Source organism: Anguilla rostrata, chromosome 15, assembly GCF_018555375.3.
Source record: "Anguilla rostrata isolate EN2019 chromosome 15, ASM1855537v3, whole genome shotgun sequence".
Lineage (NCBI taxonomy): Eukaryota > Metazoa > Chordata > Actinopteri > Anguilliformes > Anguillidae > Anguilla > Anguilla rostrata.
In genome coordinates this window covers 7,764,275-7,780,391 of record NC_057947.1, presented here as the reverse complement: position 1 = coordinate 7,780,391, position 16,117 = coordinate 7,764,275, and the positions used below count along the sequence as shown (strand labels likewise).

Below are 16,117 nucleotides of genomic sequence, written 5' to 3'. Positions count from 1 at the left end.
GAGTGAGAGTCGGGGCGGGGCGTCGGTACCTCTCTCGCTGGCGTCGTCCACCAGCAGGATCTCCAGCAGCAGGTGGCGGGGCGAGCGGTTGATGACGCTGTGGACGGTGCGCAGCAGGGTGCTCCAGGCCTCGTTGTGAAACACGATGACGATGCTGGTGTTGGGCAGGTCGTCCGGGTACACCTTCGTCTTGCAGCTGGCAAGTGACAAGAACCACAGCAAACCAGGGGGCTTTTCTCGTGGCTGAAATGTTTTAGGGTGTGGGACAAATAGAGAGAGCCTTGACTTGAGGAGAGCAATCTTGTTGTCGTGTCTTGGGACTGGGGAAGAACCTGATTTACATCCTGTCCCATGGACTTGGCCAGCCTGATGACTTCCCCTTCCCTTCTCTGTGAGTTTCCTTAGCTCGTTGGAACCTTTGGAAGCTGGTTTTTTTTTAAAATCAGTGTTCTAGAACTGCATTGCTTTCAATTACCAGTAGTGATTGTTACATCAGCATTAGAATGTTCAAGTTAAGAACATTCTAATCACATATTTGTTATCTCACACCTCAAAGAGTCAATAAAACCCATTGTGCTTCCTCAATCATTTTATTCAACTTGTAAGACCACATTCTGGTTCTGACATGATATATGACTTCAGTTATTCCTCAGGATTTAACCCCAACGGTGGAACAGCCAAAAACACTACGCTCTTGGTGATTCGGTCACACAGGGCACGTGTCCGTTATGGCTCGGACTGGCAGGGAGGAGGAGGCGGGAAGAACCGGGAGAGGAGCCGCGCCCGGGCTGAGAGGAACGAGGCCATTTTCACGTCTCGGCGGAACTCTCTTACCACCCCGGCGGAGACGGGCGGGAGAAGGCGAGCGTGCGGGAGCGCGGCCCGCCGTTAAATAAACCACGAGCGAGCGCGCTCGCTACGAAGACCGAGCGTCCGCCGGGGGACGCGGGAGGTGACGGTGGAGTTCCGCCGCCCCCCCGTCCCCGCCTCCCCCCCCCCCCGGGGTCCCTGACAGGAGAGAGTGACAGAATGGGGGCAGGACGGAGCCCACGCACGCGCCGGAGCGTCGCGTTTGTGTCGCGCGACGCGCTTTAGCCTCGCGGTACTCCCGCCTGCCGCGCACTCGAGCTTCCCCTCCCACCGCGCCGCTTACACGCCCAGCAGGAGCCGCTGTTCAGAACCGCGTATTTCACGTCGCTTCGCACTGGGCTGCAGCGGCAGTGAACTGTTTGGGAATAAATCCGACAACCTCCTGGTTGCAAGCAGAGCTCCGCAACCATTTTGAGGAACGCCTGCATAGGTTTCCACTTTTTCCTTGTGCGACATCACAACTGCTGCTTGCACTTCCTTTGTTTTGCATCCTATTAAAATGATCTGAAGGAATCTGCTACCTTCGGGTTGTAAACATGCCACTGTTTTGCCTTCTCTTCATCTAATTAGTAGCTGGGGTTTCTCCTTTTCTCTCTGAATTTATTCAAGGAGTGGCACGGCAGGATTTGCTATTTTGCAACCGCGTTGTTCAACGTTTGCCTGGCGGCGTATCTTTTCGATACACAAAAGCTTTTGAGGCAATTAGGTTTATAGATCCGTGCGCAGAAACAAAACACGCATTTAACTTGAAAGCCGTGCTGCTTATTCGCATAGTTAAGAACGAGAAACGAGAGAGGAAGCGCTTCTCCAAATCAGCGACGCACCACGAACGCGGCAATCTTTCAGGGAAACGACTCTCTCTTTTTTCATTATGCGATTCAATTCGCTCCACGACATGTGCAAACAAAAACCCTTCCCCATTGAGCTTTCACAGCTAATTTACAGCACGTTTAGCGTGCTTGAGAAGATCAACCCGACAAGATCTATCATTCGGTATCTCGAACAATAAATCTTTTATTGGCGAGCTTTTCATTCGTTACAAGTTGCTTTAACGTTTAATTTACTCTTCATCAACTGATTAGAGGCAGTGAAAAATGCAGCCCCAATAGCCTTTACTTCCACATTCAGTTACGTCTTCTAATTCAGAAGAATGGGGTTCTTCTGGAGGGTACGAACAACCACTGCATAAGTATTATCACTGTTGTAAAAATATATCATAAAACAAATCCGCTGTTAGAATAATGCTGTTGCTACAACAGGTTTAAAGGGTGTTTAGTAAATCGCCGAATAAATTCACGAGCGATAGTTTACACTTCCGCAGTCGCTCACCACAGCTGTAAAGGTTTTCAAGACCAAAGAAGACATATCCTTCCCACGAAATCACGACCGTCTGTCAGATACCGACGCGTCAAATTCAGTGCTATCCTCAGAACTGGATCAGTTAAAAGTGGGAGCGTAACTGACTAATGGCAGCTGGCAGGGAACCATGAGCACTGCCTCCATCAGTTGAGCTGAGTGAGCCGCTTCCCACACCTCAAGAACCGAGGAAGGCAAACACTAGAGAGAGAGGAGAGACTCCTGTGACTGGAGTTAGCAAGGCGAGCTCCTCCCCCCTGGTACTAGCCTATCCCGTTTGGCGGTGTGGCGTGATTGGCGCCTCGGGCGACACGCGGGGTGCGGGCCTACTCACCCGTCCAGCCGCACGTCGGGCAGGCTCCTGTTGAGCGCGATCATGTCGCTGGCCATGAGGTTGAACTGGTTGATCTTGAAGAGCTCCTTCATCTTCTCCTGGCTCTCTTTGGGGATGACCACGGCCTTGCCCATCTCGCCCGGGCCTTCCACGCCCCGCGACATGACCGCTGGAACACAACCAGGCACAGGTTTCACATGAACAGCGCGGCCCCTGCCACAATACACAACCTATATATATCTTCAGTGCTTGTGTGCAAGTATGTGTTTTCACATAAAAACATGGCATTTATAACGATACACAGTAATATCTTGGGCGGATCAATCATCTCGTGCTGGGCGGGGGGGCTGGAGCCTAAACTCTCAAAGTGACACAACCAGGTGCGCATTTGCTTCTCCTTTTCTGGTTTTCCGTGACCAGTCTCCCCCCCTGCTTCCCTGTGTTGGTAAGCCAGAAGGCACGATTAGCACGCATGATGCAATCCGTGCGTGACATACAGTGGTTACCCTGCCAACAGAGCTACACAAGGGAAGCCAAACACGTAAGGTAAAGCACCAACGTGCTAACTGCACGGTAAACAGAGGAAGCATTAATCATTACGGTCTTATGCAATGGTGTGAAATTCACTAATGATTCCAGAATTGTTTTGTTAGTTAATAAATATTATGAACTTTTATTTGAGATAAAATTGCAGGCCCCAAACAGTTGGTCGTTGCCAGTAGGGGGCCAATACACCCCCGGGCATCCATGCTAGTTCCAATACTGTTGTACCACAGATCAGAAATTACAGTACATAAAATTTCTTTTATAGTTAATAAGTCACACTTAGTGGAGAATCAGCCAGGCAACAGCACAGGCCAAGTTATTACCATTGTTCATTTGGCCATCAGGTCAAATGTACAGTAAGAGCTCAAAAGAACAGCACATTCTCCTGAACAATCAGAAACCCGTGTTTTTCTTATTTTAGAAAGAGGTATTAGCTGGTAATAATCCCCAATGCACACTTCTGCGCTGCAGCGCACCAAGTGAGCACAATGTTCTCGTTCTTCGGTCACAGTGGCCACACAGTCGCGCGCTAAAAACGCACTGCAGCCGAGGAGGTTCGGAAGATCCCCCAACGCCACAGCCGCGCAGAACTAAATCACTGTCAACACATCTCATCTTATCGAGAGTTTTAATCCAGGGGCACTTATGCTGCGGTTGAGATGGCAGCATTCCTGACTTTTCAATTCAAAATATTTTCCTGTCAGTTTCACACGACCGCACGGCGGTGCGTCAGATCAAAGCAGAGCGGTGTCATTCGCCTCACGTCGGGGGCCGTGTTTGTGGGCGTGTGCGGGGGCCCTGTTTGATGGCGTGTGCGGGGCCGTGTTTGTTGGCGTGTGCGGGGGCTGTGTTTGTTGGCGTGTGCGGGGGCGTGTTCAATGGCGTGTGCGGGGGCCGTGTTTGATGGTGTGTGCGGGGGCCGTGTTTGATGGTGTGTGCGGGGCCGTGTTTGATGTGTGTGCGGGGGCCGTGTTTGCTGGCATGTGCGGGCTGTGTTTGTGGGCGTGTGCGGGGGCCGTGTGCGGGGGCCGTGTTTGCTGGCGTGTGCGGGGGCCGTGTTTGCTGGCGTGTGCGGGGGCCGTGTTAGATGGCGTGTGCGGGGGCCGTGTTTGATGGCGTGTGCAGCTTCTGTTTTCTCTGCGCAATTAGATAAACCGGTCATGTGTCAAAACACAGATTCCCACTCGACGTCTACCTGGTGTCTCTCAGGATTGACTGGCGGTCGGCCTATATGGCCTATACCGAAACACATTCACAGCAGCCACAACTGGAATACAAATGCAGAAGTAAATAATGTATTTTGCCCTACGACAGGCTAGGCTTTATTCAAGGGGTGAAAGCAACTCTGCACAACAAGGCTATTTGTTTTTTACAGGGATTCAGTGTGCAATTCAGAGGGACTTTCTCCATAGTGACCTGCTCTACAGTGACTAGCCCCTGGGGGACATTCTTCACAGTGGACTACTCAGTGAAAGCCTGCTCCATAGCGACTAGGCCCATGGAGACCGAAGACAAGACGTGCACCTTTGAGCGGGATGTTGTGTGGAGAAGAGGTGAAGAAGACTACTGTAAACCAGCCCGTGTGGAAAAAAATAGTATGCTAAGCATACGTGATATGAACTTTAAATATACTTCAAGTAATCAAACAGTATACTTCAGGTATAATTCAGCATACTATTTTCTCATGTGGGAGAGTTCAAACGCTGTCAGCCAAACACATACCAAACACTACATTTTCACAAACTCTTTTTTAGAACAAAGAGTCAATCCCTTATGGACACTGAATAGCCTACCTTTGAAAATATATTTCGATAAACATTATCAGGACATGGCCAAAACCTCACAATAGAATGGCAAACATACAAAACGGTTACCCTTGAAGATACTGCAATATATTAAACTGAAGTCTGCATATGTACAATATATCCGATTTCTGGAAGGAATGTTACTTGAAGACTGAAGAAATGAAAGAGCCCGTGTGTAATGCTAGCTGCTCAGAAAGGTGCACGGTGTATGAGAGATAGATTAGCGTCTGTGGGGAGTATTCTTTAACGGAAGTGGGGCTCTGTTAAAGGCTGGCTCCAGCTGTTGCACCCCACAGCCGCAGGGTACCCCTGACCACTGGGCCCGCCCACCTGCAGTCTCCAGAGGTCTCTGACACGCTCGCAGAGAAATCAATTTCCGCAGTGCTCTGAAGGTCGCTTATGCGGTAGGGAGGGCGTTTATCAGGTTGACATCGTCGAACGGCTGGAAAGGCGCCATCGTGACTGTAGTGCACAGTTGAACCTGTTAAATCTAAAGCCGTGAACATTAAACTGAGAAGGTTTTTTCAGTCACATCAAACCTCAAGTCTCAGCATCACTGTGCATAGCGGTTATCATTATTTCCTGTTACTTTTTTAAAGGTTTCAGCAGCAGAGTTAAAATTATTTAACCTTAAGTTCAGATTTTTTTTTGTGATACCGAAAATCGCATTTTTTTGCAAAGGCATTTTACTGAACAGCAAAGTTCAAAAACATGCGTGAAATACCAGAGAGAAACAGCCACTTTGCGAGCGGAGGGTTAGGCTGCTGGAGGTGTGCTAGCAGACCACGGACCCGTTTGGGTTCGTCTCAGCACCGTCCCTCACAGAGCAGTCACAGTGTGCCCAACGCCATTCACCGGAAAGAGGCCTGCACACGCTCAGAACTCATTTACAGTGAAGAAAGGGGCTCCTTTGCCAAAGTAACTGCATCTAGAACTGAAAAAATATCGAGGCTCATCGGCCACAGTTCGTACAAAGATATATGAATACTCATATTAATACATATTAATAATATTCATATTCATATACATATGAACGGTATTATTGTATTCTTTCTGATTAACACCTTCACCCACAGTGACACATACAGCTTGTTAGTTACCATATCCATTTAAAAAGCTTAAACATCTCTGGTTAAAACAGTCCACTTCCACAGGCACCCTACTTCACACAGGTACCGTTTCAGGATTGTGATCGCACTGCGATGTTTACATACTGAAATACTTTCTTCGCCGCAGTTATGAAGCTCTCACGACAGTGCTGCGCATTAAATCTTGACAAAACGGTAAAACTGTGTTCTGTCGCATCAGTCTTGCATCACAAAGTGAAGCAAACGGGGGAACTGACAGCTTGCGTTCGCGCACGCTGCAGGAATGGCTCATTTTGAGTATATAAATGTCTTAAATTATTAGACATGACAAGGCTCTGGCACAGTGATGTGTGATAAATTGTGAGCGATGTAAAGTTACTGGCCTAAATGTCTGAGGAAATTCAGGGCAGGAAAACAACAGATACTCCAAGTGATAACTTCCCGTCATCGAAAGAAACAAAACGCTTTTTTTCTCTCGACTGAAATGTCTTAGCCTCAGTCAATCAATCAATCTGTACTTCAGATACTGCGTAGCACTCTAAATGATGAAAATGTCACCCACAGAGCGTATTAGTTATTACAGATATACCACGACGAGGATGGAAAGCAGCAATTAAATCATGAAAATGGGGAACAATAGATACATTAAGGGCCTATAAAAATGCTGAGGCATGCATTAGGCTCTGCTGGTTTACAAGCAAATATACGTCTCAATGAACTGATAATAGTGATCAAATATTTTAGATCGCGAAAGGATTTGTGTGCCAGATTCGAGGACCCATTTTAAAGGAGTGTAATATAATATAACGACAGGGTTTAGTGTAACAAAATGACTCCTTGAAACTGGCAATGGCAAAATGGCAGTGAACTTTACACTCACATTGAGTTCAACAGACATGATGCAGAAGAAAGAAATACATGTGCTAGTCATTACATTACATTTATTTAGTAGACGCTTTTTATCCAAAGCAACGTACAATAAGTGCATACTGATGGTCATTGGAACTACAAAACACAGGTCCGATAAGGTACATTACTCATTTTGTAGTTATTCATAGCCATGAACACATGAAGTTCAGTTCGCACAGTGAACATTACCCTGACCTAACCAATGCTTAGTCAAACTAGGAGGCATGACAAGCTACAACATCAAGACAACGATGCAAGGCACAATAAGTGCTGGATGGAGGTAGTCCCTGGCAGTGATTAGCTTAAGCCACACAGGACACGACAAGCCGTCGGCAACCTGCGGAAAACCCGCGATACCGCCCTCCCAGGCGACTCCAATCAGAACTTTACAGCCCCACACTCGTTCATTATTAACACTGCGCCATTTTGTTCCGAGTCGTAAATGTCCAGGGCGTATTTTTTCCCATGTTTCATGCTACAGAAATCCAATACAACAGGTGAATAATGCATGGGAACACAATGGGAGCAGGGTCGTTTTGGTCCCCTTTGAGATGTATTGGCCGTAACAACTTTGCCTTGACATGAACAGTCTGACCTTTCCGGGATCATAAAATAAGAGTGGCCCACACACGGAAATCCTTGTATTCTGTGAGAAACTGTATTCATAATGCATTCTAAACAGCGGTGCACAATGTAGCCTATTACTAATGCATTATTCAAGATGCTACAACAGTTCACATAATGCATTACGATATTGCAAAATCTTACCTTATATATGCACATTCGTTATATAAAAAGACTGAGGAGCGTGTAACTATAAAAGTATAAATGTTCCTTGCTGAAATATTCATTTTGGTAAACTGAGTGCTATTTTTCAACACGAATCTCAGAAGTCTATTCTTTACACAGTGACGCGCTGACTGCCTCGGTCGTGATGGATAGTGATGGCTTTTTGGTGTTTGCAGCCTAGCTCGTTGCTACTTCACACAAAAAAACAGAAGAACGGGGCAGCAGCTGTCAAACCCAGCCGCAAGCTCTGGCGCGGTGCAGAATAAGCGCGTCCGAGTCACTGCGGGTGTTTCAGCAGAGCTAATGCCCGAGGTGCGAGAACCGGCTCATAATACTGCGGTTATAAGTTATAAAGTGTGACAAAGGCACAACTCCGCACTGGTCAACCAGTAAGCTCTTTCTGCGTTCTTTTTAAATGTAAGCTTGCGCAGCGAGCGCTGGTTCACCATCTATGCTGCTGCAACGCCTGTTCTGTGCCCCACACTCAGGCCTGGATGTCACAGACGTTTGTCCTTCACTTTGACTGTCAATGAAATTTCGAGTGTTAAAGTTATTCCTCGCATATGCAGTTTGGCAAATTAGACTTGATGATCACTGAAACTGCCAGTCTCTGTATGACTTTATTTACCCTCAGTATGCTGTTAACATACTGGGCAAGACCATATCTGAAACATTTCACAAAATAATGCATGAGAGACATGAAAATGTATATACTGATAATGCATAAAATAAGTGCTGGCCAAGAAAACTTATTAATTTATTAAAACGTATTAAGTTGAAGGTCTAAAACCTCTGCCAGGGCATGATGGTACAGCTCGCTGTGCGGTTTCAGTCCTTTCATCCTCCAGCATTTTATCAGTTTACCATTTAGAAAGGAGGACTGCTTTGAAGGTTCAAAGCCTTTGGGTCAGCCTATGCTAATTTATTTCGGAAAATCTGTTTACGCACACCGTAGCCCTTCTGAGAACAGCACTTGTTCTCTCTCCTGGCACATGCTGTTCTCTGTGGGTCTGTATTGCACCACGCCACCAAACCCGTCCAAACCGCTGAAATGTGCATTGGCCGCCTCAAACATTCACGCAAAAACACCTGAGCCGACCAGAGGAGGATGGGTTTCCCCCCTGAGCCTGGTTGCTTCCGAGGTTTCTTCCCATCTGCCGCAGAGAGTTTTTCCTTGCCACTGTTGCTTTAGGCTTGCTCATGTGGGGGTCTAGGGCAGGCTTGTCTGTGAAGCGTATTGTGACAATTGCTGTGAAATACGCTATATAAATAAAATTTGATTGATTGATTGATTGAGCACACTCGACTGACAGCTCACGACCATTGTGAGTCTTACAGTCTTGGGTGCAATGTATCTCATTGGCAGAGATTACATATCCGATGGGATTTCTTGGCTAAACAGAGGTTAAATGAAATACAAACAAAAATCCACATAGGTACGGCGTATCACGCCTAGGGATTTCCTCTAAGCTCTCAGCCAATCAGCTTTAGCATAGAACAGGTGAGGTATCAAGGGAGGTAGAGGTTGTTACAGTAGCTTGTTGCAAGTCAGCACCGTCAAAGCCTAATCTATGACAATTAATTTTACCCGCCAGCAGTTGTGTTAAATCGTAAACTAAAAGCATGAATCACAGCACATCTACAAGGGAAAACGAGGTCTGATTATCACCCGTCTGTGATAAACTGAAGCACAAGACGTGTTTTGTCATACCGATTTTCACCAGACACTGTGTTCTGAGAGTGCGTGGAGTGTACTGTTACCGCGTTTGAGCTTTGCGATGTCTCTTGCAATAAGAGAAAACAGATCCTCCATATGGTGGCACGGTCAATGACTCCAGTCAAGGTTCTGAACAAACCGATAATATCAACATCGCATTTATCAGTTGCATTGCACTTTGCACAACCACTATGCTGATAGAGTAAGATACTCCAATGTGCTGCACTGGCTTGAATAACAAATCTGTTTCCTCCAGCACGGCTGTAACTGCTCACCCGAATCCCTAAAAATGCTACTAGCAAAGAAATAGCACCGATTTTAAGATAAAAACATATTTTGGTTCAAAACCCCTGCAAAACAAAAGTGTAAAGGTATTACCTCAAAGAATACCACCAAGTACAAAACCTTTATTTTCAAGCAGTGTGCAGTACTTTGTGAAGTGGTTTGTGGGGTACAGAAGTCACACATAAATTGCAGTACTTCTCTTAGCAAAAATAACTGGCAAAAATATCCATCATTTTAAGGTGGAAGAAATATGTGTCTTCATAGCCATCGCAAATATTTAAAAGCCACTTGCTCTCTGGAGTGTATAGCCTCTGTGTTTCAGGCAAGGATTCAGCCTCACATATGTGCATTTTTTTAAATAAGATTTGTTATCCAACTTATTACTCACACAGACTAATTGCTTTGTGCAGTCGTCATCAGCACCACACACACATCCTTGCTCTATTAATGAGACTGAGACGTCTGAGCACCAATGCAGCACACAAGCAACAGAAAAACTGCTAGTGTCCTCACTGCTTCATGCTTCATTTAAACTTGCTTATGTGCTAGGCTGTGCACAAGCATGTGCCTAATATCCTTATTAAGAATAATTTGCTTGGCTGGTGCTTTGTACATACGACAACAGTCTCTGACTTTAATTTCAACAAGCTTATGGTATTTCTTTTTTATTAATGACTTCAGATTAATGGTGAACTCAAAATACATAAATATGTAAACCACAACAAGCTGCCGACAGTTAAAGGAGAGACAAACCCTATGGGCACCTGAAGGTGTAATGTGGAGTAAAAATGTTACTGTAATGCGTTTCTATCTTAAGCCTCAATGGGGATGTAGGCCTAATCTCATACACTGAAGAGTTAGGGGCGGATTCAACATCACAGACAGATTTCATGCTGCAAAGAAATACCTATTCAATATATATATATATACCTAGTCCAATTCATGACTATATATATATATATATATATATATATCAAGAATACCAAACACCGTGTAAAAACACTGAGCATATGTCTTCAAACAGACTATCACGTTGAAAACTCAATGGCAAAGAATTCTCGAGATCCCAGGGTAGGATGAAGACTGGGTACAATTTCAAGCAAGAACACGAGAATTAGCCTACCTTTACACTGAGTAATGAGCCAGGAAGTGTAATGAATAAATAAAGATTTCCGTGACTTTTCTAGATTGAATTACCAAAATTATGTGTTATCTTAATCTTGCAATGTAGAATCCTGAAATACGAAATTACTTTTACACTTTCATAATTAGTGTTTCATTATTTTAGGAAAACCGGCATTGGAAAATGTGTTCACCTTCATATAATGAGTCATACATAATAAATCTACGCGTGGGAGGGAATTTATACAAGCTCGTTTGAACGTTACCTTTTAGTGGGACTTTTGATTTAGCGTTGCATTTAAAACATAATGAAGCATAAACCTGATTTCTCAGAGTATACCTTTGTGTTAATGTACTTTCAATAAGAGTAGCCACTTCACGCTCAGTTGACTGTGGGCTCGTACTTAACGGCCCATATACGACCTTGGAGGTTTACGTTTGAATGCTTAATGTCAGCTAGCTACACATGCTACAAACAAAACATCTTTCACCATGAACATACGAGACAGATCATTAGCTTATGAAAGATAACGTTCAGTATTGCCGTGTTTCTAAAGTGACTAAAGAAACAAGAAGCAAGGCAAAAAAAAAATAAAACAACATCTGGACACCCACAATGATGTGCGTAACAAATCACTGCCAGAGGAAATAAATCAGCATAAAATCCCACAATAATAAAATGCAGACTCAATAGACAGGCAATAATAACTGCATTGTGCGCTCCGTGTGCAAAATGAAAAATTAATGGGCACTTTCATTTTGAGATGATAAAAATAGAAGTGTGTGACAAATAATTATTCTCAGTGTGCTCTAGCTGTGAATCTAGAAATTGAATTGGTAGAAACATGGCCAGTGCCTAATCTTTCCTTTTTCGAGGAGGAATTGTTACTTAGATGTTATTTACAAGTTAATTCCCAAAAGCGTAAACAGACATAGGCTGAGGCAAAGCAGGTAATAACCTTAAAACTTACAGCATCCTCCTTTATTTACTTATCCGGAAGCGCAATGTCTCGTCCACAGCTCAGATATTGAAGCACGTACGCAAAAATTGCTGGATTAGCACCGCAAAAGTTATTTCATATAATCACGCTGGTGCAGTTACCATAAGGTTTGTCCCCAGTTCTAACCTTGCAAGCTGCTTATCCGAACACATGGACACCTATTTAAAGCAGAGCAGCGCAGTGGGTGAATGGGTAAAGACCCTAGTAGCCTCTGAATTAAGGTCAAAGACGTGGGGTTCCTTAAATCTCTGGAACCGTTAGGAATCTTGTAAAGGCCTTTTGGAAAGGTATAGCAAGACATGTTTTTTATTGTTATTTTTTTGCATACCGCTCCTGATACCAGTCCTACGTAGTTACGCAAAATCATCATCCCCATCGCTAACAGTGGCATCACAATGCTGGACGCAGCATCTTGGCTTGAAGGCGCGAACGCCGCCGTAGCAAAAAGTTTCTGTCTCGGTAAACTGCTCAGGAAGTGCAGCAATTAAGGTTGGACATAATAGAGCACGGTCAGCAGACATCACAAGAGATTTTTTCCCCGCGGATAATTTGGGTTGTGACCTGCGGCAGACAGCGGGGTCGGCTTACCTCTCAGAGCAGGAAGCAGGGAACGGTCCTTCCTGTCGTCGCACTTGTTGCACTCGCTGAAGTAGAGGAGCAGGAAGACGTCCAGGAGCACCCACACCAGCGAAGTGGTCAGCACCACCTTGCAGTAGACAAACCGCCGCATGCTTTCCCGCGGTTCCGCCGAAGCGTCAGCCGTTTCTCCCCCGGCAGAGGGGAATTCCAGCGAAAAGGCGAGGCAGAGACGGAGCGATGGAGCATGGGGAAGGAGCGGAATTCATCCCACTGCAGAGAACGGCAAAAACGCACGAGATCAAAACCGTGCACGAGTTGGATTCAATCAACAGTTTCTCCTTCATAGTTTAGCGCAACAAGTTCCAAAATGAACACAAATTGTTTAGCGGAGCAAACACCAAAATGAAACAAAAAGCCGAAAAGCTTGCATTTATTTATTGTAAATCGGAGGGCAAATGTGCCCAGGCCTGGAGCCGTTTAAAATGTGCATCACGCATCGACATTGGCTTTCACAAAGAGAAACGGGATCAGCTTGCGTCTGACAGGCTGCCTTTGCCAGTCTGAAGGCGAAAGTTTACCGGTCCTTGTAATTCCGGCCCTCAACTCAGGGAAATGGTAGAGGAGACACTCAAATCTAGTCAAATCTAGTTTTTTTCTTTAATGATAAGCGTACCTTCTTATTGCTATGTACTGTTATACTGAATGTTCTGCAATATTTTTTTTTGACTGAATGTCAGTCTTCATACAGGTAGATATCACTCTATATCAAATGGGTGATTGCCTGTAATGTGCAGCAGAAATATAGAACACCCCAGCTGCTGTTTGACTGCAACAACGATTATAATTTGAGCAGTGCAGGTTAAATACCAGTATGTTGTTGGGTTAAGGGGAAAAAACAGTTCGCTAAAGGGTTAGCTAAACTACGCTATACTGTCTAGTTGACAAATAAATAAAGGTTTTATAAACATGAAAAACTTCAAAATCAATACACTGATAATAAAACATTGACTATTCCACACAATATCACTACACAGTAAAATGTCCAGTGTTATTTAAACTCTTAACAGTGTTAATTCAGCTCTTAACAGATAACAATTGGTTCCACTCTGGAATGTGGGACCAAAGGTTATCTATTAAAAGAAGAATTAGCCTAACACTGGACATTTTACTGTGTGGATAGCAAGCTAGTAATAACAAGAGACTTAACCTACATAAAGAATGAACCATTACGCAATTGCAGCTAATAATTAATCAAATCTATGTATACACTCACACTTGTATAGACCTGAATGACCTGTACCATTTTCTCTCATTTTAACTAGCCCATATGCAAAAATGAATACAGGTCAAAAATTGAGAGCAAATATATAATGAATCCAGGTCTCGATCGAGGAAGAGGCGTGTTTCTTAAAAAGGGATGAAAAGTTGGAAATAGGCCTACATTTCCCGTGATCGCATAACCTTGATCATCCATTACAAAGACTGATTTCAGTCCACGCAGAACAGGCCTATACGGTGCAGACAGACAACATAATTTTAATGAAATAAAGAATTTGTCCATGAGTAATAAGGCCCATTAGCTCTTAATGTCATTTTTATTGACAGCGCTTAAAAGCTAAAGTCAGAAAAGGGCAGGACTGAATCACATTTCTGACCTGAATCTCATAAATTACAGCCTTGGCACAGACAGTCGACACCTTATTTATTCGTAAGGTGACTGGCTCTACACCAATCAGATCTATCTTTACCATTGGCTGGTAAGTGAACTGAAGCTGGATTCCACTGAAGAGAACCACGCGTGGAAGTATTGGTGAAACATTTCAATACAGATTATACAAACAATAAATATAAAAATAATTTGTGTCAATCTACTTAAGCTTTGCATAAAACCTGACAGTTTTGATATGCTAACTATGTTTAGCTAACAATAACAGTTAATTAAATTTTACTTCTATTTTATTTTTACTTTTGAGAGGATGAAAGCATTACATTAGGCCACCATGAGTACCACTGGTGGTGTACCTATTCAGATTGCTTTTTTGTGCTTGATTAGCTGTATTAAACTGTAACAAACCGAGACATATTTGATTTTCTTAATAAACAAACAGCTCAGTTGAGAGGTGCCTTCAATTGTGCTGTAACCCATGCAATGCAAAAAATACTGAATCACTGTGTAGAGTTCAAGTGAGAGCAAGCACTGATTCTCCACCTACTTTTCTTATACCATGCTTGCTGACACACACGTATGCCTGATACCAGCTTTATATATACAGTATATGCCTGATACCAGCTTTATATATACAATATATGTCTGATACCAGCTTTATATATACAATATATGTCTGATACCAGCTTTCTATATACAATATATGTCTGATACCAGCTTTGTATATACAGTATATGCCTGATACCAGCTTTATATATAGCCTATAATATATGTCTGATACCAGCTTTGTATATACAATATATGTCTGATACCAGCTTTATATGTACAGTATATGCCTGTCTTTTTTCCAATATCTTTCTAAAGCTGTTGCCAATTGGTGTGCCCCCAAAGCCTCCGGGTCTTCCCAGGAGGAGATCTGAGAATCTCGTCTCCTTATCGTTCTCCCACAGCACGCTGCCCATCCTCTGCTCTGCGCTCAGGCCCACCGTCCCAGTCCCACGCTCCCCCCTGCCGCCCCCGCCGCCCTGTCCCCCCCCACCCCGTGTCCATCAGAGCCCCCACCGCGCCTGCCCGGGGGGGGCCGTCCCTTATCTATCCCGAGAACAGCGGAGATCTGAGTTTACGCGCAATGGGCTACAGTGCTCTGAAGAAGCTTTTTTTCTTTTCAGCACACAGCCGCGACGGCTATGAATTCCTACGCTTGTGCAAACACGCGGGCACGCAGACGCACGTACACGCACAGCCGCATGTATACTTATGGGAATATGACGTCCCTGACAGACTGCAACAGCTGTACATCAAAATGCAATACAGATACGAGACCCGACGTAGACCTGAGCCTGTACCCCTGTTGCACCTTTAAAACTAGGTATAAATCTGCCATGCCTTAGGGGACATGGTACATAACAGGAGGGCTCCATCGTGCCTTTTCCCAAAGTGATTTTTACAGATTTCCTCACGACTGTCCGTCACAGGCATTATTACTGGCAACAGACGGTTTAGGAAGTGCCCCCAAACTCTGGAATTTCTTTCACCATTCCAAACACTCTTCCCGCGCAGCTACGAACGACAGATACACAGCCGTGCAGCCATGGCATCCGCACGCGATTCTTAAAATCAGTATAAAGAAACAAGAAGTGTAAGTACCTTCACAAAAGAGCATGTGAGTTGATTAACAGTCACTCTATTGACATGCTCCATTAACTTAGCAAACCCAAGTACTTCAATAAAATGAGAGTTAATCTAGCTAACTTGATTAATCTTAGTGTTAACAATCATGTTATGATAACAATCAAACTTGTATAATTAAATAATTGAATTTTTTGTGGTCTTAAAAGGTCCACTGGTGCTCCTAAATTTTTGCTGGTGCAGCTAACATCCTGCAGTTTGGAGCACCACAGTTACCAAGCAAAAGTGCTAAACTAGCAGTCAGGAATTTGAAATGGCAGTCAGGAATAGCCCTAATTCAAGCCATGGCCAAACGTAGGTTGGCTGTTAAAACTGAACAACTGAGTAGGAATGCACATGTCAGCTCATCCCGGTACTTCGA

The 16,117-nt window shown here is 44.4% G+C and overlaps 1 protein-coding gene across 3 annotated transcripts in view; it reads right to left on the bottom strand.

The window, feature by feature from the left end:
* Positions 1–16,117, bottom strand: part of galnt13 (UDP-N-acetyl-alpha-D-galactosamine:polypeptide N-acetylgalactosaminyltransferase 13) — a 39,879-nt gene that overhangs the window by 20,946 nt on the left and 2,816 nt on the right. For all 3 annotated transcript variants that reach the window (XM_064310064.1, XM_064310066.1, XM_064310065.1), the window contains exons 2-4: positions 12,411–12,671; positions 2,561–2,729; positions 30–196 (exon numbers count right to left, since the gene is read on the bottom strand). In XM_064310064.1, the coding sequence (XP_064166134.1) occupies positions 30–196; positions 2,561–2,729; positions 12,411–12,552 (478 nt within the window). In that variant the 5' untranslated portion in view covers positions 12,553–12,671. The remainder of the gene's footprint in view (positions 1–29; positions 197–2,560; positions 2,730–12,410; positions 12,672–16,117) is intronic.